Here is a 26,894-nt window from a genome sequence, read left to right as displayed (position 1 = left end):
AACTGAAATTATTTTATAAAAAGTATATTTACTTTCAAATGTTACTTGGGTGAATCTTTCTGTTAAACAATATAGTTTAGAAACACATAAATATTATATGTTTAAAGTCAGTTTATTCCATGGATTTAAATTAGTTTCCAAAAAGTTTTTTCAAGAATAATGGCACCATTTCATTCTTTTCCTATAGGAATGAACATTACTGCGCTAAGGAACCAGTGTGATGCTGCTTCCCAGACGGTTACTGGTCATCATTTAGAAACCCATGATTTAAAGATTCTCATTAGCTCTGGACAGCAGAAGTCATTGGCTAAACCCTCAACTTCCTCAGTGAATGTCCTGGGACCTAAAGAACTACCTTCTGTGAAAACGTCAGTCACAACAACCATTTCAGAGCCTTGGACCCAAAGGAGTTTCTATAGGTCATCTAATGCTTCAGATAAAGATAGTGATTTACAGAAAACATGTTTTTCGTCTTCTCCTGCCTACTCATCTGAATCAGAATGTTCAAGTCCAAGTCCTGTTATTTTCTTGGATGAAGAGGGATATCAAAAAAGCTTAAAAGCAAAACTTGAGCTGCCTAAAATTCCTGTGATGAAAGATGATGTAGAGGATTCAGACTCAGAAGTAAGTGAATTTTTTGATAGTTTTGATCAGTTTGATGAACTAGAACAAACTTTAGAGACTTGCCTGTTTAACAAGGATCCTGTCATAGGGAATTCATCGCAGAAGAAAGGGCACAAACATGGAAAATCATGTATGAATCCTCAAAAATTCAAGTTTGATCGTCCAGCTCTCCCAGCTAATGTTAGAAAGCCAACTCCTCGTAAACCGGAATCTCCATATGGTAACCTGTGTGATGCTCCGGATTCTCCTCGCCCAGTGAAGGCCTCGGGGGAAGATAGTGGTTTATTTAGTCCTATTCGATCCTCTGCTTTTAGTCCTCTTGGAGGCTGTACTCCAGCTGAATGTTTTTGCCAAACAGATATTGGTGGAGATAGGATTCATGAAAATCTTGATTCTATTTATTACACCTATGAAGATTATGCAAATAACGTATCATGTGAAGTACTAGGCTCAGTTCTTCATACCCAGCACACTAATGCCCTATCAAATATTATCAGTATTAAACATGGAGAAAATAAAACTATAACTTTTAAGCATGGAAAGCTTGATCAAAAAAATAAATCTAAAAATAAATCCTTAATGATTAAAGATAGCATTCAAAAATTTGCAGCAGATCTTGTGGAAAAAAGTTTTGGCAGTGCGTTTAAAGACTTACAGAAAGGAGTCTCTTCATGTACCAATGCGTTGTGCCACTTAGCCGTCAAATTGACATCATCTGTTTTTCAGATGGCATTTAATGAGCTGAGAAGGCAGCGTGCATTTTCACTAAAAGAACGTGCCATTAGTGGCCTGGCTAACTTTTTGGTGAGTGAAGCTTTATCAAATGCCTTAAAAGATTTACAGTATGTAAAGAAGCAGATATTCACAAACACAGTTGCTAGGTTTGCTGCAGATCTTGCTGAAGAGCTTGTTTTTGAAGGCATCATGGAAGTGTGTCAGTTTTCGTATCCTCAAACGCCTGCATCTCCACAGTGTGGATCGTTTGACTTTGAAGACAAAGCAGTGAAGTCATATGCAAAAGATTTGTCTGAATCTGTAATACAGGAAGCGTTCATTGAGCTATCACAAGTTGATGTGACCTTTACAACAAAGGCAGCAGTTAGTGTCTCTACGGATAATATCAAGTATGTGAGTGCAGAAAGTGTAGTACCATCGACACAGGCTGTCACGTTTTCCCCTTCTTTTCACAATCAAGCAATTATGGTGACAAAACCAGTGCAGGAATATAAAAAGGAATACACAGTGCAGCAGGCCTTGTTTTGTACTTCTGGAATTGTTACTTCTATACCAGTGCCCTTGGCAGGAAGTGCCCTTCTCCCATATCATATTTCATCTACTGCGTGTCAGGCAAAGGCTCATCTGTCATGTGATGATAGTAATTCAAGTGGTGATTCTACCCAAGTGCATATTGCCACAAAAAACAGAGAAGAAAAAGCAGCTTGTCTCAGAAATATTTGTTTACCTTCAGAACACAATCCAGGTAACCAGAATGATTTTAAACCAACTAATGATGATCTTGAAATGCAGAGTTCCTCAAAATTACCAAGTGATTCTGCAGTTATTAGCAACTTTTCTGCAGCAATGGTGCATACGATAGTAAATGAAACTTTAGAGTCAATGACATCATTGGAAGTTACAAAAATGGTTGATGAACGTACAGATTATTTAACTAAATCAATAAAGGGGAAAACCCCTCCATTTTCCCAGTGTGGTCAGGCAATGCTGCAGTGCAGTGAGGCTAGTAGCAATAAGGACATGTTTGCTGACCAGCTATCTAAATGTATTATTAAACATTCCATAGATAAGAGCAAATCAATGATCCTAAATGTAGATAAAAATGCAGGATACAAGGAAAGCTTGTCTGTTTCTGGAGAAGAATCACAGTTGACACCAGAAAAGTCTCCCAAATTTCCTGGCTCTCACAATCACTTAACTCACTGCTCACTTTCAGCTAGAAAGGATTGTGTTCCAGAATGTAAAGTTTCTGTGGTTCATGGATCCTCCCTAGAGACACTGCCATCTTGTCCAGCTGTGACAGGTCAGAAATCTGACTTGAAGGAACCTGCTAAGGATCAACCACTGAAAAAGCATAACTTGAATAATACATCACTTGAGTCCTTGTCTTTTGGACAGGAAAACCCCTTTCCTCATTCACATACTTTCTCATCTACAGCACTTACCTGTGTAGATGGCTTGCATGTGGAAGATAAACAGAAAGTCAGAGATGGAAATGTAATACCTGATACTCCTCCATCAACTCCTCTAGTACCATCCCAGGCTAGTTCGGAATGGGATATCAAGAAATTAACAAAAAAGCTCAAAGGAGAATTAGCCAAAGAGTTTGCACCTGCTACACCACCTTCTACTCCACACAACTCATCTGTTGGTAGTTTGTCTGAGAATGAACAAAATACTATAGAAAAAGAAGAGTTCATGTTGAAACTCATGCGATCTCTTTCTGAAGAAGTTGAGAGTAGTGAAAATGGAGAGCTCCCTGAAGTGGATGTGAAGTCAGAGCACTCAGGGAAGAAGGTTCAGTTTGCAGAAGCATTAGCTACACACATCCTTTCTCTTGCAACTGAAATGGCAGCTTCCCATTTAGATAATAAAATCATTCAAGAACCCAAGGTTAAAAACCCTTGCTTAAATATGCAAAGTCAAAGAAGTGTGTCACCTACTTTCTTAAACCCCTCAGATGAAAATTTGAAAACATTGTGCAGTTTTGCAGGTGATCTGGCAGCAGAAGTCATTACAGAAGCTGAGAAAATAGCAAAAGTTCGAAGTTGTATGCTTTTCAAGCAAAAGAAGAACAGTTGTTATGCTGATGGTGACCAAGATTATAAAGTAGAAGAGAAGTTGGATATAGAGGCTGTAGCGCACCCAAGAGAAGTGGATCCGTTTATTCTTTCATTACCACCAAGTTCTTGTATGTCAGGTCTGACGTATAAGTATCCCAGCTGTGAAAGTGTGACAGACGAATATGCAGGTCACATTATTCAGATACTAAAACAGGAAGGTGGTAATATTGAGTTGATAATGGATCAGTATGCTAATAGACTTGCCTATCGATCTGTTAAATCAGGATTACAGGAAGCAGCTAAGACAACCAAAGTGCAGTGCAATTCAAGAATGTTCCCTGTGCCAAGTTCACAAGTGAAAACAAGTGAACTGTTAATGTTTTCAAATAAAGAGCACCACCAAGAAGCAGACAAAAAAAGACAAAGTAAAAGAAATGAAGATTACTTTTGTAAAAATCAAACTTGCGAAAGGACCCTGGATCCATATAGAAATGAGTGTTCTGAACTGTATAGTTTTTCAGCCTCTTTCGTTCACAGCATAACAAAAGATGCTAAAGAAGAGCTGACAGCCTCTCTAGTTGGCCTACCAAAATCCTTAACAGATTCTTGCTTGTTTGAAAAATCCGGATGTGAAGGAGATAAAGAGAGTCATGTTAAACCAGAATTGCCTAAGTCTCTTCAGCCTTCCTCACAAAGTCACAGGTTTTACCACAGCACTGGCAGTTTAAATGGATATGGCTGTGGAGACAATATTGTTCAAGCTGTAGAACAGTATGCCAAAAAAGTAGTGGATGACACTCTAGAGCTAACTCTAGGATCTACAGTGTTACGAGTGTCTGAGACCACGAAATCAGCAGATAGGGTCACTTATGCAGAAAAGTTGTCACCTCTTACAGGTCAAGCTTGCAGATATTGTGACCTTAAAGAACTTCACAATTGCACTGGAAATTCATCTCAGAACTTTTTCAGACAGGGTTCTCTCGCCAGTAGTAAGCCAGCTTCTAATCCAAAATTTAGCAGCCACTATCAGAAATCTAGGATTTTTCATCTCAGTGTCCCTCAGATTCATGTTAATCTTGATAAGAAGGCAGTGCTTGCTGAGAAGATAGTTGCTGAAGCCATTGAAAAAGCCGAGCGAGAGGTGAGCAGTGTCAGCATGGCAGCCGACAGTGGGATCGGACAGGAGGGTGCCAGCTTTGCTGAAAGCCTTGCCACAGAAATCATGACAGCAGCTGTCACAAATGTTGGGCATGCTGTTAGCAGGTAAGTTTCACATTTCTTTTGGTTGTTAACAATAAATGAGAAAGTTAAATGTGATCCTATATGTCTTAGGTCCTGTTCATAAAGGAATGATTATTTTTAACCCTACATAAACAAAAATTTTTCCAATTGCATTTATGTATTGTTTCATATCCTACACATGACTTTTATATATTTTGGTCCCCTGATCCCTTTTGAGGGAAGGTGTTATCCATTTACAGGGCTGAAAAATGAGAGTTGGGGAAAATAATCACCTTATCCAAGTTCATAGAGCTATGAAGTAGGTAAAGTTGAATTAAATAAATAGCTAGAGAATTTTATATAGTAGTCCCCCCTTATTCTCAATTTTGCTTTCCTCAATCTGAAAATATTACATGGAAAATTCCAGAAGTAAACAATTCATAAGTTTTAAGTTGCATGTTCTGAGTAGCATGATGAAATCTCACGCCGTCTCGGGATGTGAATGACCCCTTTGTCCAGTTTATCCACACTGCATGTGCTGTTCACCTGTTAGTCACTTAGAAGGTATCTCAGTTATCAGATCCACAAACCTGGTATGTACAGGGCTTGATGCTATCTGCAGTTTCAGACATCCACTGGGTATCTTAGATCATATCCCCCAGGGATAAGGGGGGACTATCCTATAGTAAATGTAGAATACTACCATATTAATTTACTATTCTGAGATTAAATTTTTTACACCTTTCTTCATTCACAAGGGTAAGTTTTCTTATAAAGACCGTGGTTTAATCAAACTGCTCTGAGGAAGAAAGCGAAAATTCTTTACATACTTACACCATTTCTCTTGATTAGTTCACAATCTAAGGGGACAGTTCTTTCTGGTAGTCCTACGGTGTCCTGTTTTTCAGTAGTTATCTCTTGTGCTCAGTGATTCTTTTATTTTTTTTTTTTTTTGAGATGGAGTCTCACACTTGTTGCCTAGGCTGGAGTGCAGTGGCACAATCTCAGCTCACTGCAACCTTTGCCTCCCAGGTTCAAGCGATTCTTGTGCCTCAGCCTCCCTAGTAGCTGAGATTACAGTCACCCACCACCACGCCCAGCTCATTTTTGTATTTTTAGTAGAGACAGGGTTTCACCAAGTTGGCCAGGCTGGTCTCAAACTCCTGACCTCAGGTGATCTGCCCACTTCAGCTTCCCAAAGTGCTGGGATCACAGGCGTGGGCCACTGTTCCCAGCCATGCTCAGTGATTCTTTAATGACAACTTACAATTTTTCACTTTAAACCTTCTTTGTCCCAGAGAAGATATCAGGACGAACTTGTGTTATTAGTTGATAGGATGATATTTGTAAATCCTGCTGGAAAGAGAAAATGCTTTAAGTTGAGGTGGAATTTAATTGAGTCACATGATATTCGAGATTTTTGAGTAGCTTCTGTCAAAGCCATGACATGGTCTGCCTCTTTTCTTATCCATCTTAAAACAGGGAGATACAGCTTGGCCAGGATTCTTGAATCCAGTTGCTTCATAGCATCTACTTGAGATGAGAGATGCTGTAGGTTTCTGGTGAACTAGGAGAGGTCTCTGTTTGCCCTAATCAGGCAGCCTTCTTTCTACTAGACCAGGGGTTGGCAAACTACAGTCTGTGGGCCAAATGTGGCCTACTGGTGGTTTTTCTATGGATTGCAAGCTACGAACAGATTTCATGTTTTTTTTTTTTTAATGGTTGAAAAAAAATCAAATGATATTTTGTGACGTGGAAATTATATGAAATTCAAATTTCAGTATTTATAAATAAAGTTTTATTGGGACACAACCATGCTCATTCAATTACATATTTCTGTGGCTGCCTTTGTGCTATAATGGCAGAGTTGAGTAGTTGGGACAGAGGCTGTATGACCAGCAGTACCTATGTATTTCCTATCTGGCCTGTATTAGTTCATTTTCACACTGCTATAAAGATACTACCTGAGACTGAGTAATTTATAAACAAAGGAGGTTTAATTGACTCACAGTTCTGCATGACTGGGAAAACGTTGGGAGACTTACAGTCATGGCACAAGGCAAAGGGGAAGCAAGTACCTTCTTCACAAGGCAGCAGGAGAGAGCGGGGGGAGCTGCCAGACACATAAAACCATCAGCTCTCATGAGAATTCCCTCACTGTCATGACAACAGCATGGAGGAGGCTGCCCTCATGATCCAGTCACCTCCCACCGGGTCCCTCCCTGGGGGTTACAATTTGAGATGTGATTTGGGTGGGGACACAGAACCAAACCATATCATGCCCCTTATAGAAAACAATTGTGAACCTCTGTCCTAGATCCACGTTTTCTTGTTCACTACATACCAGTTCCTAGTATGATGATAAACATAATAAATGGTTAATAAATATTCTCATGAATAGGTAATAAGGCCTTTTAACAATTGAAATAATTTTCCTCTTATAGGTTGCTTCAGGCTATTTTACTTTTTACTCCTCCTCAGTCCAGTCCTGTCTGCCCTATGGCCCCATCCCCCTTTCCTCCCAGCCTCACAGGAGGAAAAGAGACTGTTTTTCAGACATCACTCTCAGGGGCTAGCAAATGCCTTTCTCATTGGTTTTCTCGGTAATTTCCACTTTTCCTTCTTAGAATTGGGTGAGTAGATAGCCCTTAAAGTTCTTCCTTGTAAGCTAGTGCTGCCCACTTTCAGCTTTTTATTAAGGCTGGAGTAATTCTTTTCCTGCTTCTCTTCTTAATAATTATGCTAGGGTTCTGTAAGTACTGACTAAGGGAAGTTGACTCTAGTGTGTAGAGTTTACTGTTTAACATTTTTTATTTATAAAGTTAAATTTGTCTTTCAAGCTTGAAAAGAGATTCATTCAGATGGATTCTTCTTTTTTTTTTTTTTTTTTTTGAGACGGAGTCTTGCTCTGTCGCCCAGGCTGGAGTGCAGTGGCCGGATCTCAGCTCACTGCAAGCTCCGCCTCCCAGGTTCACGCCATTCTCCTGCCTCAGCCTCCCAAGTTTCTGGACTACAGGTGCCCGCCACCTCGCCCGGCTAGTTTTTTTGTATTTTTTAGTAGAGACGGGGTTTCACCGTGTTAGCCAGGATGGTCTTGATCTCCTGACCTCGTGATCCGCCCGTCTCGGCCTCCCAAAGTGCTGGGATTACAGGCTTGAGCCACCGCGCCCGGCCCAGATAGATTATTCTTTAAGGGTATTATTAGGGTTTTTTCACTTGATGTCCCTTTTTTGTTTGATTCATGAACATGACCATAAATATTTCACAAACTCTAATGAATAGAGAAGTGGCATGTGAATGCAAGTGAGAAATTATGTGATAGTACATTTTTATTTATTTTTGTTTGTTGTTTGTAGAGATGAGATCTCACTGTTGCTCAGGCTGATCTTGAACTCCTGAGCTCAAGCAGTCATCCCTCCCTAGCTTCCCAAAGTGCTGAGTTTACAAACATGAGCCACGTACCTGGCTGGTAGTGCGTTTTTAGCCAACAAAACGATTATATTCTGAGCTATCATTCCAAGCCAGAATAACCTCACGGTCATTAAAAACTCTTCTCTGGATCTCATCCTTTGGGTCATCTCAGCCAAAAACCATGAGAATGTGGCACATATTAGGAATAGTATTCAAAAAAACCAAAGTAGTAATCTATTATGGTTCAGAACTATAATGTGCCTATGCTTGGAATGCTCGGTATCATTCTGTATCTTACAAAATTAGAATAGCTGAAAAAATGGGGGGCAATTCAGGGGCTATTCTGGGGATAGCACTGCGATACGGGAGTAAGTAAAACAGGCAAAAATCTACATTCTCTTGGTGCTTATGTTATAGTGGAATAAGACAATAGGTAAGTAAAATAAATAGTATGACACATAGTGGTAAGTGCTTTGGGGGAAAAATAAAGCAAGGTAGGGAGTTAGAGAGTGCTGGTTGTGACAGTGGCGGTGGCCGTTAGGGCTGGTTTACAGTTTTGAATAGGTAGCAGGGGAAGCAATACTGGCAAAGTAATATTTGAGCCAAAAACCAAAGGCGAAGTGAGAATAAGTCATGTGGGAGTCACAGAGAACAGATTTCCAGGCATAGGGGTGAGACTGTGAATGTTTGGGAAACAACAGAGAGGCTTGTGTTGCTGAAGTGGGAGGAGTGGAGCAGGGAGAACAGTAGGAGTTCAGATGGATGTTATAAGAGGGGACAGGCAGTATGTTTTAAGGATTTGGGCTCTTACTTGGATTGGTGGGAAGCCATTGGAAGGTTTTGATCAGAAGAGTGACATTTTTTCTTTTTATGAAAACATCACTTTGGACTACTTTGTTGAACATAAAATGTAGTGGGGCAATTAAAATAGTTGAGCAGTGAATAGACTTTCTTGTGATGGAATAAAAGTATAAATGCCTCTTATTGAGAAAAATGAAAGGGGTTATGATCTGTGCTCAAAATCTTGGAGAGATTTGATTAGTTTGAATACAGGTTTGCTTGACAATGCTAGAATTTCTTGAACTACTTTTTTGTTCTTAAAGCCAGAAAGAGACTCCTTTAATATAAATAAAAGTACTGTTTTACATAGCAGATGATAAACTTAGGAACTTGTACTCCCCGTAGTATCTCAGTTGAAAAATGAACTGCTTTAAATAGAATTTAGAGAAGTAATGCCCTAGGGATAGATCCACTGGAGATGAACTAAGTTATGGCTGTTGGTGGGTACCTCAGTTAACTTTGAAATTAATACTCTATCCTACAGTCTCTTTATTGGCACTCAAATAAAGGATTACACGAGCCACTGGTCTGACTCTGAATACCATTTCTTGTGTTTTTATTATCTTTATCATCAAATTGATAGTCTTGTAAGTTCAGAATCTGGGATGCTTTCAATTTGATTTTTTTTTCTTTTTTTCTTCTTTTTAGTTCAAAAGAAATAGAAGACTTTCAGTCAGCCGAGTCTGTCGGTAGTCAGCAGATGAACCTCAGTATTGGTGATGACAGCACTGGTAGCTGGTCTAATTTAAGTTTTGAAGATGAACACCAAGATGAAAGCAGCAGTTTTCATCATCTCAGTGAAAGGTAACTACACTTTTGCATATAATTGTGTAATTTAGGTCCTCAGATCTCGGAAGTGAGCTATAAATTTACATTATTATTTTAAAATCCTAAATTTGAAAATATGCTATTACTTTCAACATGTATTTTATTATTCACAACGTATTTCTAATTGTTTTTAATACTTATTTAATACAGTAAGTAGCCCAGCTAATTTTATTTGGGTGTGCCAATAGTTGATTTGAAAAATATTGCATACATTTAATTTATTCCTTTTAAGCTTCTCCCGAACTTTTTATGAACTTCTGAGGAAAATATTTTTTTCACTTTAAAAAGCGTCCTTTTTTTCCTTTAAAGAACAAGAAAAAGGACAGTTATCTGTAAAAGGCATCAAAATAATCCTGTAATTTTCCTGATACTAGTTGAAATAGTATCTTTTTGGTGGGGCGAGAGTCCTTACTTGTCCTGCTGTTAGGCACAAAATGACCTGGAACACTTATACTTGAATGATTGAAAATACGTAAGTCAAAGCCATTATAAAAATACGATTTTGTGTAGCACAAGGCACTTACCTCATATATAACTTTTCTTAGTTAACTTTGTTCATAACAGTGGTGTTTGAAATATTTTGTTAATTATGAGACAGTTGTTTCTTATAGTCTTAACCTCTACCTAAAGGCCTTTCTGACGTATACAATTCTATAACTCTTTATCCACATAACTGATAACTGGAAATAATAGATACCATTTGTAGCGGAGTCTTGAGGGAGGAAAGGGTTTTCAGCATACTGCTAGTTTCAGGCATGTGTGGAAAGGACCTGTGAACCATCAGTTGAATTTAGCTCCTGGAAATGGCAAACTAGGTGTGGGAGGGAAGGCGACTCTTGGAAGAGGGAATGAGGTAGCATAAGGAAAGGACATGGCTTTTCACCTGATAGAACATTTAATCTTGGAGAGTTTTGTTTGATGCCTGGATTAACCTGGAAATATTAATATTTTGTAAAATATATTTCATAGTTTATTATGGTACTATATACACCACCAATATTTCTTAAAATCTAGGTCCAAGAAGATAGTGTTTAAAACTATTAGAAGCAAGTGGGGGCAATGTCACAAATCACGATTTGGCCATTTTCCATAACTTTATCTAGAAAAGGATACTAACATTTAGTTTCTTCTCTCATTTTAAGAAACACAGGCTTCTAGGATTTCAGTGGGGTTGACAGTGTTGTCTAGGAAATCCTGGTGTTAAAATGGGAGACTGAGGTGTGGGTAGAGGCTAGCAGCATTAAGAGGACTTGTAGTCAGTTGAACAACTCTGTGCTGAATGTTATCTAATTTGATGAGAAAAAAGGAATCATCTTACTAGTTTCTGTCCTTAGTTCTGTCCTCCTTTGCATTATTTATTAATGATGTGGAATACCCATTTGTGGGTGAGTCAACACAGGCTGAAAAAAGAATCCCATGAACAGAACAAAGGTTAAAAAGACCAAATCAGGCTGAGGTTAAAGTAATTATGTTTAACATGGATAAATGCATTTAGGCTCAGAAAATTAATGATTAATATTTGAACTTAAGTGGGGAGCACACTTAATGGCTTAATGGCTTAATGGCATTTTGTCAGAAAAAGACCTGTGTTTCCATTGACCACAGTTGTAATGTGACTGAATGTGATGCTGCATGGCATTAAGGTTCTGCCACAGAGAAAAAGGTCACGGGGCTCATCCAGGATTGGTGGTACGCTTGTTGCATATACAGTTTCCAGGGTCTCACCTCCAGAGATGAAGATGTATGAAGTCAGTGGAGGGTCCTGAGAATCTGCATGCTTGATAAGCAGGTACTGGACCACTGCAGTACTTATACCACTGGCTGGAGTACTCCTGTGCTAGACATAGGAAATATGAAAAGACATAAAAGAAAATGAAGCAGGGTAGTGTTTCAAGAGTGAAGCAGGAAAACTCTTTAGTGAAGAAATTAAGTTTTTTTAATGTTGGGTTAATATAGGGTGATCATACTTCCCACTTAGGATAGTTTGGCTTACTTCTGTTCTGTTGTAATTATTAATGGTGAGGCCTTTCATTTAAAAAAGTGTCCAGGTTAGATGAAAAATGTATACAGTCATCTAGTTAGAAGTGGCATTTTATGAAGAATGACTTCAAATACCCATTTGGAGGCACAAAGAGGGAGGGGGGATAAGGTTAGAGAGAATTTGAATTTTTGGTCTTTACTTCGTTTAGCTGTTGTTGTTTTAATATTTATGTAATAGGTAGGTGATGGATTTTTATTATTAAGTGGAAGAATCGTTATGATGGGTAAAATTTTATATATTTTTTTCTTTGCTATAATCTTTCTATTAATAGAAATAAATAGAGTGTTTGAGATGACTAATTTTCTTTTTCTCCTTGGCTCACAGCTGTCTGTCCATTCTTTATTTGTGTATTTTCTTATTTTTAGTTTATCTGACAATGAACTACATGGGTTTGAACAGTTTTGTTAAAAAGACCCTGCTCAGTTTTCATTTTTACTGTCTAATACATTATGATTTGTGACAGTTTGATCATGTTAGAGTGAATATAACTGCAAATTATTTGAGACTGCTTGGAAGTTTTTTAGAACTTGAAGTAATCACCTTTCTTTGGTAACCATATCAGCATTTACTGATGTACATGAAATGATTTTATGTTTACTTTTTTAGAACCAAAATTTTGGTTTGTATAAATATTACTTTTTATAATTGCCTAGCCTAATATTGGGAAAAATAGCTGCTTATCACTGCCAACTAATGTGCTTACTAATGTTTAATAATTAGAAATGATTAGAATTTTTAAATTGCATGCTGAGGGTTTTAATCTGAAAATTTGAATTTAATTTTATTTCTGAACATGGTTGCTTTTTTTAAAAATTGCTTTGCTGCAGTTTTAGAAAATAGTTGCTTTCTCCTTCAGTTGATGAGGTAGTATAAGACGTTATCTGTATGTGGTATTTGTGACTGACCAACTAGACAAGTGTAATGCTTGATTCAGTCTTGGCTATTCTAGCTGTATTCTGAAGAAGATGTTTGTTATTTGCCACCTACTTGGAGGTGAATTATACATACTGAATTATACATAATATATGAAACGAAGATCATTGACATAGTAGTATTTTAAAATCTGAAACATGTTTTGCCCAAATAGTTAGAAAAGGTCTGTTTGGGACTATGTCTTAGAGCCTTCCGTCCCATCTCCCCCGACATTTCCTCACCCAAACCTGTCACTGCTTTGCACTATCTAAAGACCTGAGAGAATGTTAACCTGTTTTTTTTTTTTTAACTTTATCCAAATTGAAAGGTATTGGTATTTCATAAATTAGAGTTCAAGATTGGTCTTAAGACATTAACTTTCCTGTGAAACTTATTAATTATTGCATTCATTTGCTGTCCTAAAAGCCATTCTGTTAATCTGTAAAATACAAGTTTAGATAATTTTCATGATCTGTTGAGAAGAAAGAAAAAACTCCCGAATCTCTGAACTTGTCAGGCCCCGTTTAGAGTAGCAGTGATGGTCTCTCTCCACTGTGGATGTTCCCCTTCATTGTGACAGCTTCAGAACATCTGCAGTTATCAAGGACAGAAGCTGTCCAAGGAAAACAAAGGTCTTTTCTACTATTCATTTTCTAGTTCAGCTCTGTTCTTTTCTTCCTCTGGCAGTAATGGTAACAGCAGTAGCTGGAGCAGTCTTGGTTTAGAAGGAGATTTGTATGAGGACAATTTATCCTTTCCAACATCAGACAGGTTGGTCCAGTCTAGAAACTTAAAAACTGATGAGTCTGTCACCACTAATGCATGATGTCATTTTCTTCAAAGAATGTGGGTTACAGTGCCAGTATATATCAACCTGCTTTTCTCCTGTATTTTGACATGATTCTGCTTGATGAATTCACATCTAATGAAAAAATTCAACTATGCTAAGATATGACTGACATCTAATTGCAAAATGTGTCACTGTTATGCATGTGTTGCTCTGCTTGCTATTTTTCATTCTACCAATTATTTCATTCAAAAGAGCTTGCTTCCTACAGGATTTCTGTTGGGTTTTTTTGTTATGTTTTGTTTTTGTATGTGATTTTATTTTATATATAAGAAAAATATAGGTAAAAAGTGTTTTTACTGTATTAAAAAATATATAAATTGCATCAGCTAAACCATTAACAAATTATTCCTGGCATTTTGTGAGATTCAAATGCTACATTAAATTAGTAAACTATTTCAACTTTAAATGATTTTAAATTGAATAATATTATGATATTACATAGCACTTATATATATCATGGTAAGGTAGGATTTCTTGGTTTTGATAACTTTAGGGATCATTTGCAATTCAGATTTTAACATGAAATGATGTGAGAAGCAAAGCTTCCTTTTTTAATTGTCATTTCTCCCGTTTCTAAATGTCATATTCATATTGTAACATTCATTACCACATTTTAAAAAATTTGTTTTGATACCATTATTAATTAAAGTTTTTTTTGTAACTGCTTCTGCTATTTTATTCATAAGTGATGGACCAGATGATAAAGATGAAGAGCATGAGGATGAAGTAGAAGGTAATTTGATTTGTTTTTCAAAGTGTTGACATGTCTTTTGTATAAGGTTTCCTAGAAGAGTCTTTATGCATTTTTGTCAGATAGGCTCTGAGGTATTTGTGTAAAACATTATAAATCAGGGTATTTTTGAACTAATTTTGTTGGTCCACTTTTAGATCCTTCGCTGAGTAGTTTTATTTGATTGCTACACTAATGAAATTGTCATTGCTATAAAGAAATACTGGGCAGGCACGGTGGCTCACGCCTATATTCCCAGCATTTTGGATGACTGAGGTGGGTGGATCGCTTGAGGCCAGGAGTTCGAGACCAGCCTGGCCAACATGGTGAAACCCCATCTCTACTGAAAATACAAAAATTAGCTGGACATGGTGGTGGGCGCCTGTCATCCCAGCTATTCGAGAGGCTGAGGCACAGGATTCGCTTGAACCTGGGAGGCAGAGGTTCCAGTGAACCGAGAGCATGCCACTGCACTCCAGCCTGGGTGACAGAGCCAGAGACTCTCTGACTCAAAAAAAAAAAAAAAAAAAAAAAAAAAGGAATACTTGATGAGAATTATTTGATTATTTGAGATAAATTAATTATAATCTCTCCACATAATTATTTTCAAAATATAAAAGCTAAAATTCTTACTCATAAGATAAGTTATTATAACTATGGCATATGATTTTCCTTCCAAACTGGTAACTTGTAGAACTAGGGTTTCATGTCAAACTTACGTGAGTCAGTAATATTTTTACTTATCTTGTTTAAAAGATATTTCTAAGTTAATTCTTCTTCCCTCCCCCCGTTCCAGTGCTTCACTCACACATACACATATTTGAAGAAAATATTCAGATCCTTCCTTAATGAACATAGTTCCAAGTATGTCAGTACTAGATATCATTGGCCACAGAGTTTTGGACCATGGTTTGTAATCCTTAATTCATATGTTAAAATATCTGAGTTTATTCATCTGAGTGAATTTAGAAACTACTTTGAAGCTGAGTTTTCATTATATTCAGATGGTTGTTGAATTTTTTTCTAAAAGTCTAATTTTTTCTTAATTTTGAAAATACCAATAATGTCTTCTATAAAGTGGCACTTATAAAAGTATTTGTACTCTTTGAGATACTTGTTTTTGAACTAGTGATGTTTTAAAAATTGCTTCTCTAGAAGCAGGCAAACAGAAAATAGCTAAAAAGAATTTCTCGAAATTTACTTTATGACACCTGAATTTTCAATTAGTTTAACACCTTGTTTAGTGAAGTCACATCCCAATTTTTTTTTTTTTTTTTTGAGTCGGAGTCTCGCTCTGTCGCCCAGGCTGGAGTGGCCGGATCTCAGCTCACTGCAAGCTCCGCCTCCCGGGTTTACGCCATTCTCCTGCCTCAGCCTCCCGAGTAGCTGGGACTACAGGCGCCCGCCACCTCGCCTGGCTAGTTTTTTGGTATTTTTTTAGTAGAGACGGGGTTTCACCGTGTTAGCCAGGATGGTCTCGATCTCCTGACCTCGTGATCCGCCCGTCTCGGCCTCCCAAAGTGCTGGGATTACAGGCTTGAGCCACTGCGCCCAGCCCACATCCATTTTTAAGCTGCAATCTTCAGACTTAAGATTATTATTTTTTTAGTTTTAATGTCTCTGTAAGTAGACATTCTTTATATAGGTCTTCTAGAAATCAGTTTTTCTCATCAGATACAAATTTGAGATGGGGCAATATTTTTAGTGTTATTGATATTTGATATTGATATTCCCCACTGCAATATTTGTTTCATTCTTGTTCAATAAAAAAGTGTTGACTTTGTTTATAAAAGTTCTATGCCTTTTCTCAAGTAACACCTGTGAACAGTTATTCTAAAGGCTATACATGGTATAAATGCATGTGGTAAGTATTCTCTAATGAACTAGCGATTGTTTAACTAGCTTTACTGAGGAATGATTAAGAAAAAAGATACAAGTTAATGTAAATATGAAATTTATTTTGAAAAAGATTACTTTTGGCACTAACCAGGCTGTTAAGGATTTCTTTTGTGAGTAGGTAGAAACAGGAGATAAATTATATGTTGATATGTCATTACTGAGCTTTTGAGATTATAGGTGTTTCTCATTATATAGAAAGTTACAGCCAACTTTAAATTTGTTAGAGATTGGTAAATTAGGAGATAGATTGGTCTGGATTTATAGAAAGACTCAAAATTATGGCAATCCTAAGGCAACAAACTTCTTTTTAAAAAAAAAAAAATTTTGTAGTTGCAGGATGTCGGTCCCTCCCCTTTTCATTAATTGTTAGTGGCTTCTCTAAAGAGAGAGCCGTTTGAAGGTTCTTGTAGGCCAGGCAACCAGGAGTCCTGAACTGAGAAAATACCAGCAGTGCAAAGAAGCAGTGGGGTGATTTAGCTTCCAGCCCCCTGAACTCCACAGGATTGCAAAAAGGCCCAGAGACCATGCCTTGTACCATGGTGTACCAAACCTATTTTTGATTGAGAGTGTTTGAGAGAGGGGAGGGAAAAGACAATACGTTTATTTTTAGAGAGTAATGTGGACCAAATCTTTTAAATTAAAAATTAGGGACCAACACAAATCCTGAAAATAATTAATAGTGGTCTAGAATGGCCTGCAAACTGTAGCGGAGAATCAGAGACATCTGTCAACAGTCTTTCCATTACTGGTACATATTGGCATGATGTCTGCCAGCATGCCCTGGTGCTCACCTCTTGTGGTGTGTGTTAAGGCGCGGAGGGGTCCTGGTCTTAGCACTCCGTATTGCTTAGGTATCATTAAGCAGCAGGAATGTTAAATGCATGATACTGGCCCACAAGTCATTATTTCCATTAACAGAGATGGATTCCTCTTTGTGATGAAAACAAAAGTACCATAAAAAAAGAAAATAAATTAGAGATAATCTTGATACTTGGAGTATACCAGAAAATTCCCTGATCCGGCTTTGGGTGTAAGTGGTTGCATATGGCATTTCCCCCCAGTTTTGTCTGAAGAATGAGTGATTAAGAGCATGGAGCTAGACTGCCTGTGTAAATGTCCTGGCTCAGCCACTTCCCCACTGGAGGACTCTGGGGCTCTCTTTGCCTCAGATCTCTCATCTGTAGGATGAATACGATAATAGTTTCTACGTCATAGAGTGGTTGTGAGTATTAAAGGAGTTTGTACATATAAAGAGCTTAGAACAATACATAGGATGGAATATGTGCTGCACAAATGTTGCTGCTCTTCTTTATTTGAGATTTTTGTTTTTTGTGGGGTTTTGTTTGTTTTTTGAGACAGTCTTGCTCCGTTGCCCAGGCTGGAGTGCAGTGGTACAATCTCGGATCACTGCAACCCCTGCCTCCTGGGTTCCAGTGATTCTTGTGCCACAGCCTCCTGAGTACCTGGAACTACGGGCATGTGCCACCACGCCTGGCTGGATTTTGTATATTTAGTAGTGATGGGGTTTCACCATGTTGGGCAGGCTGGTCTTGAACTCTTGACCTCAAGTGATCTGCCCACCTCGGCCTCCCAGAGTGCTGGGATTATAGGCCTGAGCTACCATGCCCAGCCTCATTTTAATTTTTATTGTAATGATAGCTTTATAGTTTTATTTTCTCTGTAACCCATTGGTCATAGTTTATATCAAATTATGGTATTTATAGAACTTGAATTCATTACGTTAAAATAGTGTTTTATATTTTTGCAATCAATAAATGATCAAAGTTGTTCCTTTGTTTTACATTATTTTGCCCTTTAAAAGTTTTAGTTGAGGTTATGGTGTGGTTAGAAAAAGATGGATGTTTTTTCACCATTCATTAGAATCCTAAGAAAGGGAAAATATTTGTATCTACTTGACAACCAGAGTATTGAGAGTTAAATTAATGAGTTTTACTTTATATTGTTTACATTTAAATATTAGGTTTGGGGCAAGATGGAAAGACACTGCTAATTACGAATATTGACATGGAGCCACGCACGGTAGACCCCCAGCTAAGGATTATTCTTCAATGGCTCGTTGCCTCTGAGGCTGAAGTTGCAGAACTTTATTTTCATGACTCTGCAAATAAGGAGTTTATGCTAGTAAGTACCTACCTTATAGAGAGTTAGTATACATTTAACAGTAGATGATGTTCTTGTCATGTGGTTGGTCTAACAAGATGCCTGGTGATGGCAGAGTGGTTAAATGCTTAGGCTGTAGTATCCAAGAGTTTGGGTTCAGACATCAGCTCTGCCTCTTTCTAGCAGGGTAACCAGAGGCAGGTTCACCAGTCTGTCTCATTGCCCCTAACTGCACTATGCAAATGCATATAGAATCTACCTTACAGGGGTTTATGAGGATTAAATATAATGTTAAAAAAATGCTTAGTCTAATGCCTGGCATAACACTAAGCTCTCAAAGGTAGATGCTATTAATAAGCATTGTGTGTGTTCCTATGAAAAAGTTGAATTGTTCTCTGTATTTAATTGATTCATAATTGTACCTAATAATATATCTCTTTCTCTGATAATCCAGTTTCATTCATATGAGAAACTGTCATAATTAAAAGTCGATAAAAGTTTAAACAAGATGCTTACTATGTGCCAAGTACCTTACTAGTCAAGATTTTCAGTTTACAGTCTTAAGGTTTTTGTTGCATAACTTTCTTTATTGGAAGTTTCCTTTTGGTGCGGTAGAAATATTCTCATTGTGGTGATGGTTGCATTCAACTTGGAGAACATACTGAAAACCATTGACTAAGACACTTTGGGTGAATTGTATGTTATGTGAGTTTTATCTCAATAAAGCTGTTTTTAAAAAGGTTAAGCATATATATGTTAACACAAAATTAGTTTTTCAGAATTTAACTTACAGATCTTTCAAAACTTAAGAGCTTTTATAGAACTTAGTAGAAAAAGAAATGAACAAAGGCATGCCATGAGTGGGACAACAGGATTTATTTAAACCTGTATTTATGTATGTATGTATGTATGTTGAAGCATTAACATTTTTTAACTTAGAAAGCCATGTTTCCATTGAGGCTAGAGGTGTATTCCAGAAGAATACCACACTATATGTTGTGGAAGGAAAATCCACATCTGTTTATTGAGCTTGACGTTGTCTTTATTTTATGTTCTAATTGAGGGTGTGGCAGTTGTATTTAGTTAGGTGAAGAATTTCCTGTAGAAACTCAGCCTCTGCACTCCCACACAGACTGTTTGCTTGGTGAGTTTGTAGAGCTTTGTCTCCAGCGACCCCAAAGTGTCATTCTCTGGAGGAGATGTGTTTATATAGGGGAAGAAGGGAAAATGTTTAATTTGGGTAAAGGGGTAGCGGTTTAGAGGGGAAGACCTTGTTATAACTAGGAAACTATTTAATTGTAAACAGCAGGATTCTTAGTTTCAGCTAAAAATAAAAGCTTTATTAGAAAATTGTTTTTGGTTAATGTTTGACACATCTTTCTTTCTTAGCTTTCAAAACAATTACAAGAGAAAGGATGGAAAGTGGGAGACCTCCTGCGGGCTGTGCTTCAGTACTATGAAGTGATGGAAAACGCTTCCAGTGAGGAGAGATGCAAGTCGCTGTTTGATTGGCTCTTGGAAAATGCATAGAGCAAACCCCAAACTAGTATATTTTATTATTTGTTTGGGGAGGGGAACAAGCCAATAAAGATGTTTAGGATAAAATTTGAATAGTGAATATTATTGTCAGTTGGGAGGCAAGTAAATTTAGCTTTCTAAGCGCTTTGGGTTATCACTTGTTGTATATAGTTCATACTTTTGTAATCTCTGTCAAAATACTAGCTTCATTTATTCTTACTAGCTTCATTTATTCTTCTATACATGTGTGTAGTGTGTCAAGACCCTAAGAACATGTATTTGAAGGAAGGTCTAACCATGGGGTTTTCAGGGGCATTGTCTGACCACATTCTTTTTGTATCCAAATAGTGCTGCTAGAAACTGCACTGAAGTGGCTGAGGATAGGTTCCAGTGATAGAGTTATAATTTTGCTCCTTTGCAAACAAATGGTATCTAGTTAATAACTAGTCTGACATCAGAAAATTGAGGCTGATTTTTTAAAATTTCTAGTAGATTTTTGGTCTTTCCTGTTTTTAAAATCAGTTTCATTTTCATAGTTCAGCTGTTGGTAGCTTTTTGATTTCCCCAAACTAATTTCTTAGCAGAAACATTAGTATTTTAGGTTTCTATAAACACTATAAGTGATAGTTTCACCCATCCTTTCATCAGATGACATTATTTGCCAACGCTGCCAGTCATTCTGGCATGGAAGTGATGTGCGTGCGTGTGTGTGTGTGTGTGTGTGTGTGTGTGTGTGTGTGTGTGTAAAGGAGTACTTTAACCTTGCCAGTTTGTTCCCTCTTTTATTTTACTGTTTTCTTTTTAGAAACCCACTGTTAAGATTTAAAAAGGTGCTTTAAAATAAAACACCTATAAAGATTCTGCAGTAAGATTTTTTATTCCTCTTTTTGACAATTTTGGGTTCCCAGCTTATCTTACAAGTGAAAAATTATAAAACATGTTGAAATTTTAAAAATTAATATTAATATGGAAATGCATTTAGAGAGGCCAATAGTTTTTATTGTTGGATTTTTGAAAAAAAACTCTCTACCAAAAATATGGTTGAAAAATTGGGATCCCCCAACCCCCCACCATATCTACACTGTCTTGTCAAGTTCTCTGACATGATCTTTCTGGGCTCTACATTTCCTACTAGTTTGTGTCCAGAAACTGCAAGTTGACATGAATAGAGGACCAAGGTTGTGTTTTGCTTTTGTCTGTCTCTCCCCTCCTCCCACTCTCTGCCCTCTCCCCCAGCTCTCTCCCTCCCCCCCCCACTCTCTCTCCCCCCCGCTGGGTCCTGTGGATGTGTGGATGTGTGGATGTGTGGATGTGTGGATGTGTGTATTTGGGTGTGTAAATGTTGGTTCTTCCACTACTGGATTTTGTAATCTAGGATAAATCACTTTTTGTGGAGGCTTTGATTTTGCTCCATTACATTTTCATTTTTTTCTGAGCACTGACTGACCTGAAAGCTGCACATAATGTAGAAGACATAGCACCTGCCAAGGAATAGGGAATAAGGGCACTTACATTAATGTGAATTAGTAATTGTGAATATAGAAATGTTTTATAGTGAAAGATTCAAATTTGCTTTTTAAGAAAAATGCCAAAAGCTATTTAAATAACTTGAGGTAACATTGTAGGTTTTGATTTTTCTCAATTTAAGATACAGAAATACAGCAAGCCTTAATATAAAGTTTCCTGAAGTTTTTTCAAGTGTTTTTTAAGGTGGAGAAATGCAGTAATTGTATAACCAGAATTGTTTCTGCCTTTAGCTTTTCAGAACTTGAGATGTGGCTGCACTGGACTGGGTTTTTAAATGTTAGGACTAGGAATGTTTGCTCTTGTTAATTATGAATTAATTGATTATTAAGTTTAGAATGCATTTTTACAAGTATCTATCAAATTGTGTTGAGTAACTTGAGTGTATGCACAGGTTTGATCAACAGCAAAATAGAGTTCTGAATTTCTTTCAAAGTGACAATACATTATTTTGTAAAACTTTGTGTTTGAAAATGTTTACTTCTGTTTATGGTGTAATCATTCTGAGGTGAGACTTTTCTTATTCTTATTTCCTTTGCATTTTGCTAGAGCTGTGCCGAGTTCAGCATTTGCTTATTTAACCACTACATAATGACAGACCAGTTATTAGGTATTAGCATGTGTGGTAATAATAATAGTGGAACTTCACACTTAACATCAATTCAGTGCAGGGGCATAGAGTAAAATATCAAATATTGGCAGACGTGAAAAGAAGTGTGAGTTAAAAATATTAAATATTGGCAAGTGCGAAAAGAAGTGTCAAACTTCCTCATATAGAGAAAAGAATTTTGAGTTTAGAGCAGTATCTTTTAATTAAGTATAGTCTAAACTTAACTTTCTTTAAAGGCACTTCGTGGTTTTTCCAAAGATGTTCTAGATCTATTTGGTTGTTCTATAGTCAAACCGCTGTTTTGAAGACAACTCTCTTATTTTATTACAAATTGGCTTGACGTATTTCTACTGTAACATTGTAATATTGCTGTGCTGTACATTTTGGCCCTTATGAAATATATCTTTTTCAAAACTGTTAAAGTTTTGATGTACATTGAGCTGAATTATCTGTTTACCAGTTTCATAACCTTCAAATGGTATGTGGAAAAAAGTGAATGAGACCTCTGATAGGGGGTTTTCAGAACCTTGTTCACACCAAAATGTGACAGTTCTTTCATGTTTTCCTAAACCGAGTTAAAATTACATGTATATTTTGGTGTTAAGGTTGATATTTAAAATATTTCTGATTTATACAAAAGGAATGTTTCCTTTATAAATCACAGAAGAAAATAACAATATCTGTTGGATGTTTGATATAATTTAATGGCATTATAAAACCTTTAAGAGGATTCATGGTGAATATATGTGATAACATCTTTATACTTTGAAAAATGTTCCACTTACCCTTCAGATATTTGTTATAAGTTAATTCAAATCTTAATACTTTAATTTTGCTCCAACAAGGGCTTTGTGTTGCTGGTAAGAGAATTTACTTACTAAATGTACTATGTATAAAGTGAAAGATAGTTTACTTACCTGACTTTGATATTAGAAGGCTGACATTAGTGCACATTCCCCAAATGCAGAGTTTAACCTTGATTCTTCATTTAAATGTCTACTTAATTATTTTGCTGATATTCTTCCACAATTACTATATTCAATTTCCCATCAGTATATCACTTTAAATTTTATGTTTTTCTAAGGAAACTTTCCACAGAATTTTAAACAACTGATGCATCCATACTCAGGGTGTAGGGAGAATATTTGGCATTTAAATACCCTGTCCACCTGTCACCAGCACAAGAGAATTAGAGCTTCATTGAGAATTTAGAAAAATTATACTAAAGTGAGATGAATTTTTTCTCATTCAGCAAAACTCCTCTAAGCATTTACTCATTTACTGTATTCCTGCTCTGAAGATGTGGATACAGAATTAGTCACTCTTGTCACTTTATTTATTTATTGGTTTTTTTTTAACCATCTGTGTACATTCCTTTCATAGGGTAGAGTTGTAGTTCTAGAGGTTCTTATTTTGTTTTTGTTGTAATGTTTGAATACTATTTAATATCCGATTTTAATATTGCTGGATTTGCTACCTTTGGTTACTTGTGCAGTGTTAAAAGTAATCCACTTTCTTGTTTAATATACCAGATACATAGCAAAAGCAGCTTGGAATAATTATAGCTGTTTATTTGGCTGTGCTCAGTTACTACATTAAGATCTTGTACTGTGTAACAGTAACTCTTTTTTGCTCTTCAGTAATTTAATATGTTCACTTAACAAAACATGAACTTTGAGATGCACTAAAATTTTGTTTTAGCAGTGGCTCAAAAAATTTCAGAAATTACTTTTGTAATTATTTGCAATTAAGTGTTCTTTTATCTTACAATTGTTTAAGCCTGTGATCTTTCTTCTCCCAACTAAGAGTTCTTCAATAAATTTAAGAAATACTTGGTCTTGGTTTTCATTCTATAATATCTCATTAACTGCTCTGTAATGAGTGGGACCACTGTGACAGAAGACTACACAAGAGGACCGAAGTGCTAGATCATGGTTTTGAGAACAAGAGAAGTTAGAAATATTTTCAACTGGACACTAGATTCTACCTACTTATAGATGCCCTGAATGCGGACACAGTGACTTAAAAGGCTGGTTGCCCAACCTGCTTTGGATTTAATGCAAAGTAGAATATTATGGTTGCCTTGAATATGAACATGGCTATGAAATTCTAGCCTGGTTTGAATACTGTTTCCATAGTAAGACCATACCTCTGTTACACCATGTACACAGGATACTTAAAAGGTAGCTGCTGTTTTTTTTTTAAATTACTAATAGATTTGACTTTGTCCCAAGAATTTTTTTTCCTTTTAAATAGACTATTTTTAGAGCACTTTTAGGCACACAGCAAAATTGAGCAGAAAATACAGAGCTCCCACATACCCTCTTTCCCCAGCCTCCTTCAGTGTCAGCATCCCGCAACAGAGTGGGACATTTGTTACAATCTATGGACCTACGGTGACACACACCATTATCATCCAGAGTCCATAGTTGACATTAGAGTTCACTGTTAACGCATTTGTGGCTTTGGACAAATGCATAATTATATGTACCTAACACTGTAATATCATACAAATAGTTTTACTGTGCCCTGTCTTAATATAATTTAAGCCCAGAAATTAGGAAATCATTTTAAAATGTTTTTCACGAATGTTTTAAAATGCTAGGAAATAATAGCAAACAATAAGAATGTTTGGGTGTAAGTGCACCCAGTTACTAAGAAAACCAAAAGTGCTGACAAGAAGTAAGCAAGATTCCGTAGATTATAATGCCAAAAAGGAAGTATGGCTCAAAAGGAATGGGAAATGTGGCAAAGGACATTTGACAGTTTTACGCAGAGGGATCATATGTGATTTGTATCTTAGGACAGAGGAAGGTGAGGGACAGGGCTTGAATTACCTCAGATTTGTAAAGTGAGATTGAGAGGTCATTTAAGGATGAATGTACTGTTGTTCCTATAATACAAAAAGTAAAAATCAGTGTTTTTGCATCGAGTTTATAGCAAGAACAATAAAGAGTATATTTTGCACTTCTTTATCCTTTGTAATTTTATAATCACCTCTCTAACTTTTGGTCAAGGGGGGTAATATTTTACACTGGAGAGAGTGAAAAACAGTTTCAAGAGGGGGTTGAAGCCCCAATTTTGACTTTAACTCATCCCTCTGCACCCCTACCCCCTTTTAAACAGACACCTAAATGAATTTGTTAAAGGGATTAAACCCAGACTTCTGTGTACTGAATTCTGCCCATCTGTATGTTTTGGTCTGGTGTAGAATCTTTTAAAAATAGTTACCAAACTTAAAAATAAGATTTAACATTTAAATGAGTTTTGTATTTTCATCTTGAAACAATTGAAAGCTCTGAAATTGAAAGCAGTGATTGGGCTCTTATGTTGGCAACAGTTTAGCAGGAGCTGAATAGTGATTGCCCCTTTAATCCCAGAGTAAGTTCTCTTTTTGCCTCTGGCATGACTTACCCCAATTCCCTCATTTCTGTTGCCTGCTGGGGTCTTACAGACAGTTGAGATGCACCCACTGACTTAAAGCAGATAAGATAATGTGCTTAGAAAATCTGAACAACTTTCTAGTGACTCATTCTCTAGGGCTGCTCAAAGAGGGGAGGAACATTCTAGAAATTACAAACTTGCTGAGTTTATTGCTCCTGAGTAGAAAACAAATTGTTAAAAGCATAGTTTTTTTTTTGTTTGTTTGTTTTTTAAGTATGTGGACAAGGGAGAGCCAGCATAGGTTTACCAAGAGCAGAGTGTCAGATTTACATTTCATTTTCAGTAGGGTTATTTTGAGATATTAGAGAATCAGAGATACAGTATCTAGATTTTAATGAGGCATTTTTATATGGAGAGAAGGAATGAATACCTGTGGCTTCCTAACATTTTGAGAAATGTGTTCCCAAAGCCTTGTGGTTAATAGATCATTGTCTACCTGGAGGTCAGTGCTGTGTGTCTGTGTTAGTTCTTGCATTGCTGTAAATACGTGAGACTGAGTGGTTTATAAGAAAAGAAGTCTAATTGGCTCACGGTTCTGCAGGCTCTGCAGGAAGCATGGTAGCATCTGCTTCTGGGGAGGCCTCAGGAAGCTTCCAGTAATGGTGGAAGGCAAAGGGGGAGCAGGCACATCACATGGTGGGAGCAAGAGAGAAGGATGGGGGAGGTGCTACACACCTTTAAATGAGCAGATCTTGTGAGAACTCACTACTGTGAGGACAATACCAAGAGGATGATACTAAACCATGAGAAACTGTCCCTACGATCCAATCAACTCCTACCAGGCCCTACCTTCAACATTGAGGATTACAATTCAACATGAGATTTGGGTGAGGACACATCCAGATCATATCAGTGTCAAAGGCCATTTCATGTATGGCCTTTTTATCCAGCCGTGGAGTGAAGATGTGGTTGGAGTAAGCTCATCAAGGATGTCAAAAAGCATTCGAGTATTATATAGTAACCATACTGAGGGATAATATTCAAACAGTTGAAATAAACTGGGAGAGCAGATAAGAGACTTGAGTCTATTTCTTCCTTTTGTCCTTTGACCAAACGACAGATTTGACATTCTCCTCCAAAGGTGGGGAGGTTCTGTGTTAACATATTGCCTTTTTATAGCTAGGGCTTGAATATTTTCCTCCAAATACTATATTTTTATGGCTCTCTTGCTATAAACTTAGTTATTTCCCTGTTACTTAGTAAATTATATGAACCCAGGACTTCTAAATATATGGGAACTGATGTTAAGGAATCCTATAAGCTTAAATCCAATAAGAGCTTAAAATGCTGTGGACTTTTGAAGAGTCACAAGGCTATCAGGAAAAAAAGGCCACCAGAACCACTAGTATCTACAATTAACCTCAACCTCTTTTCTGTTTATAACGGGATGTAGGTGGCTGTGGCAGGTGAATGTGGATTCCAGGAGACCGTGATGTTACAATAGCTTTTCCAACCTGTAAATCTTGAGTCAATTTTAGATGGCTTGTGACAAACGCTGGGAGGTCAATTAAGCTGCTTAATCT

At 37.0% G+C, this 26,894-nt stretch overlaps 1 protein-coding gene across 3 annotated transcripts in view; it reads left to right on the top strand.

Moving 5' to 3' along the window:
- AKAP11 (A-kinase anchoring protein 11) overlaps window positions 1-23,763 on the top strand; it is a 51,371-nt gene extending 27,608 nt beyond the window's left edge. For 2 of the 3 annotated variants that reach the window (XM_023208914.1, XM_023208915.1), the window contains exons 7-11: window positions 188-4,685; window positions 9,543-9,698; window positions 14,212-14,258; window positions 18,136-18,296; window positions 19,665-23,763. In XM_023208914.1, the coding sequence (XP_023064682.1) occupies window positions 188-4,685; window positions 9,543-9,698; window positions 14,212-14,258; window positions 18,136-18,296; window positions 19,665-19,805 (5,003 nt within the window). In that variant the 3' untranslated portion in view covers window positions 19,806-23,763. Of the gene's footprint in view, window positions 1-187; window positions 4,686-9,542; window positions 9,699-13,362; window positions 13,447-14,211; window positions 14,259-18,135; window positions 18,297-19,664 lie in introns of all 3 variants that reach the window. The other variant, XM_023208916.1, reaches the window with a different exon arrangement.
- The last annotated feature ends 3,131 nt before the right edge of the window (window positions 23,764-26,894 follow it).

Source organism: Piliocolobus tephrosceles, chromosome X (genome assembly GCF_002776525.5).
Source record: "Piliocolobus tephrosceles isolate RC106 chromosome X, ASM277652v3, whole genome shotgun sequence".
NCBI classification, from domain to species: domain Eukaryota; kingdom Metazoa; phylum Chordata; class Mammalia; order Primates; family Cercopithecidae; genus Piliocolobus; species Piliocolobus tephrosceles.
Note: the sequence above shows the minus strand (reverse complement) of the source record. Positions and strands in the feature narration are given on the sequence as shown.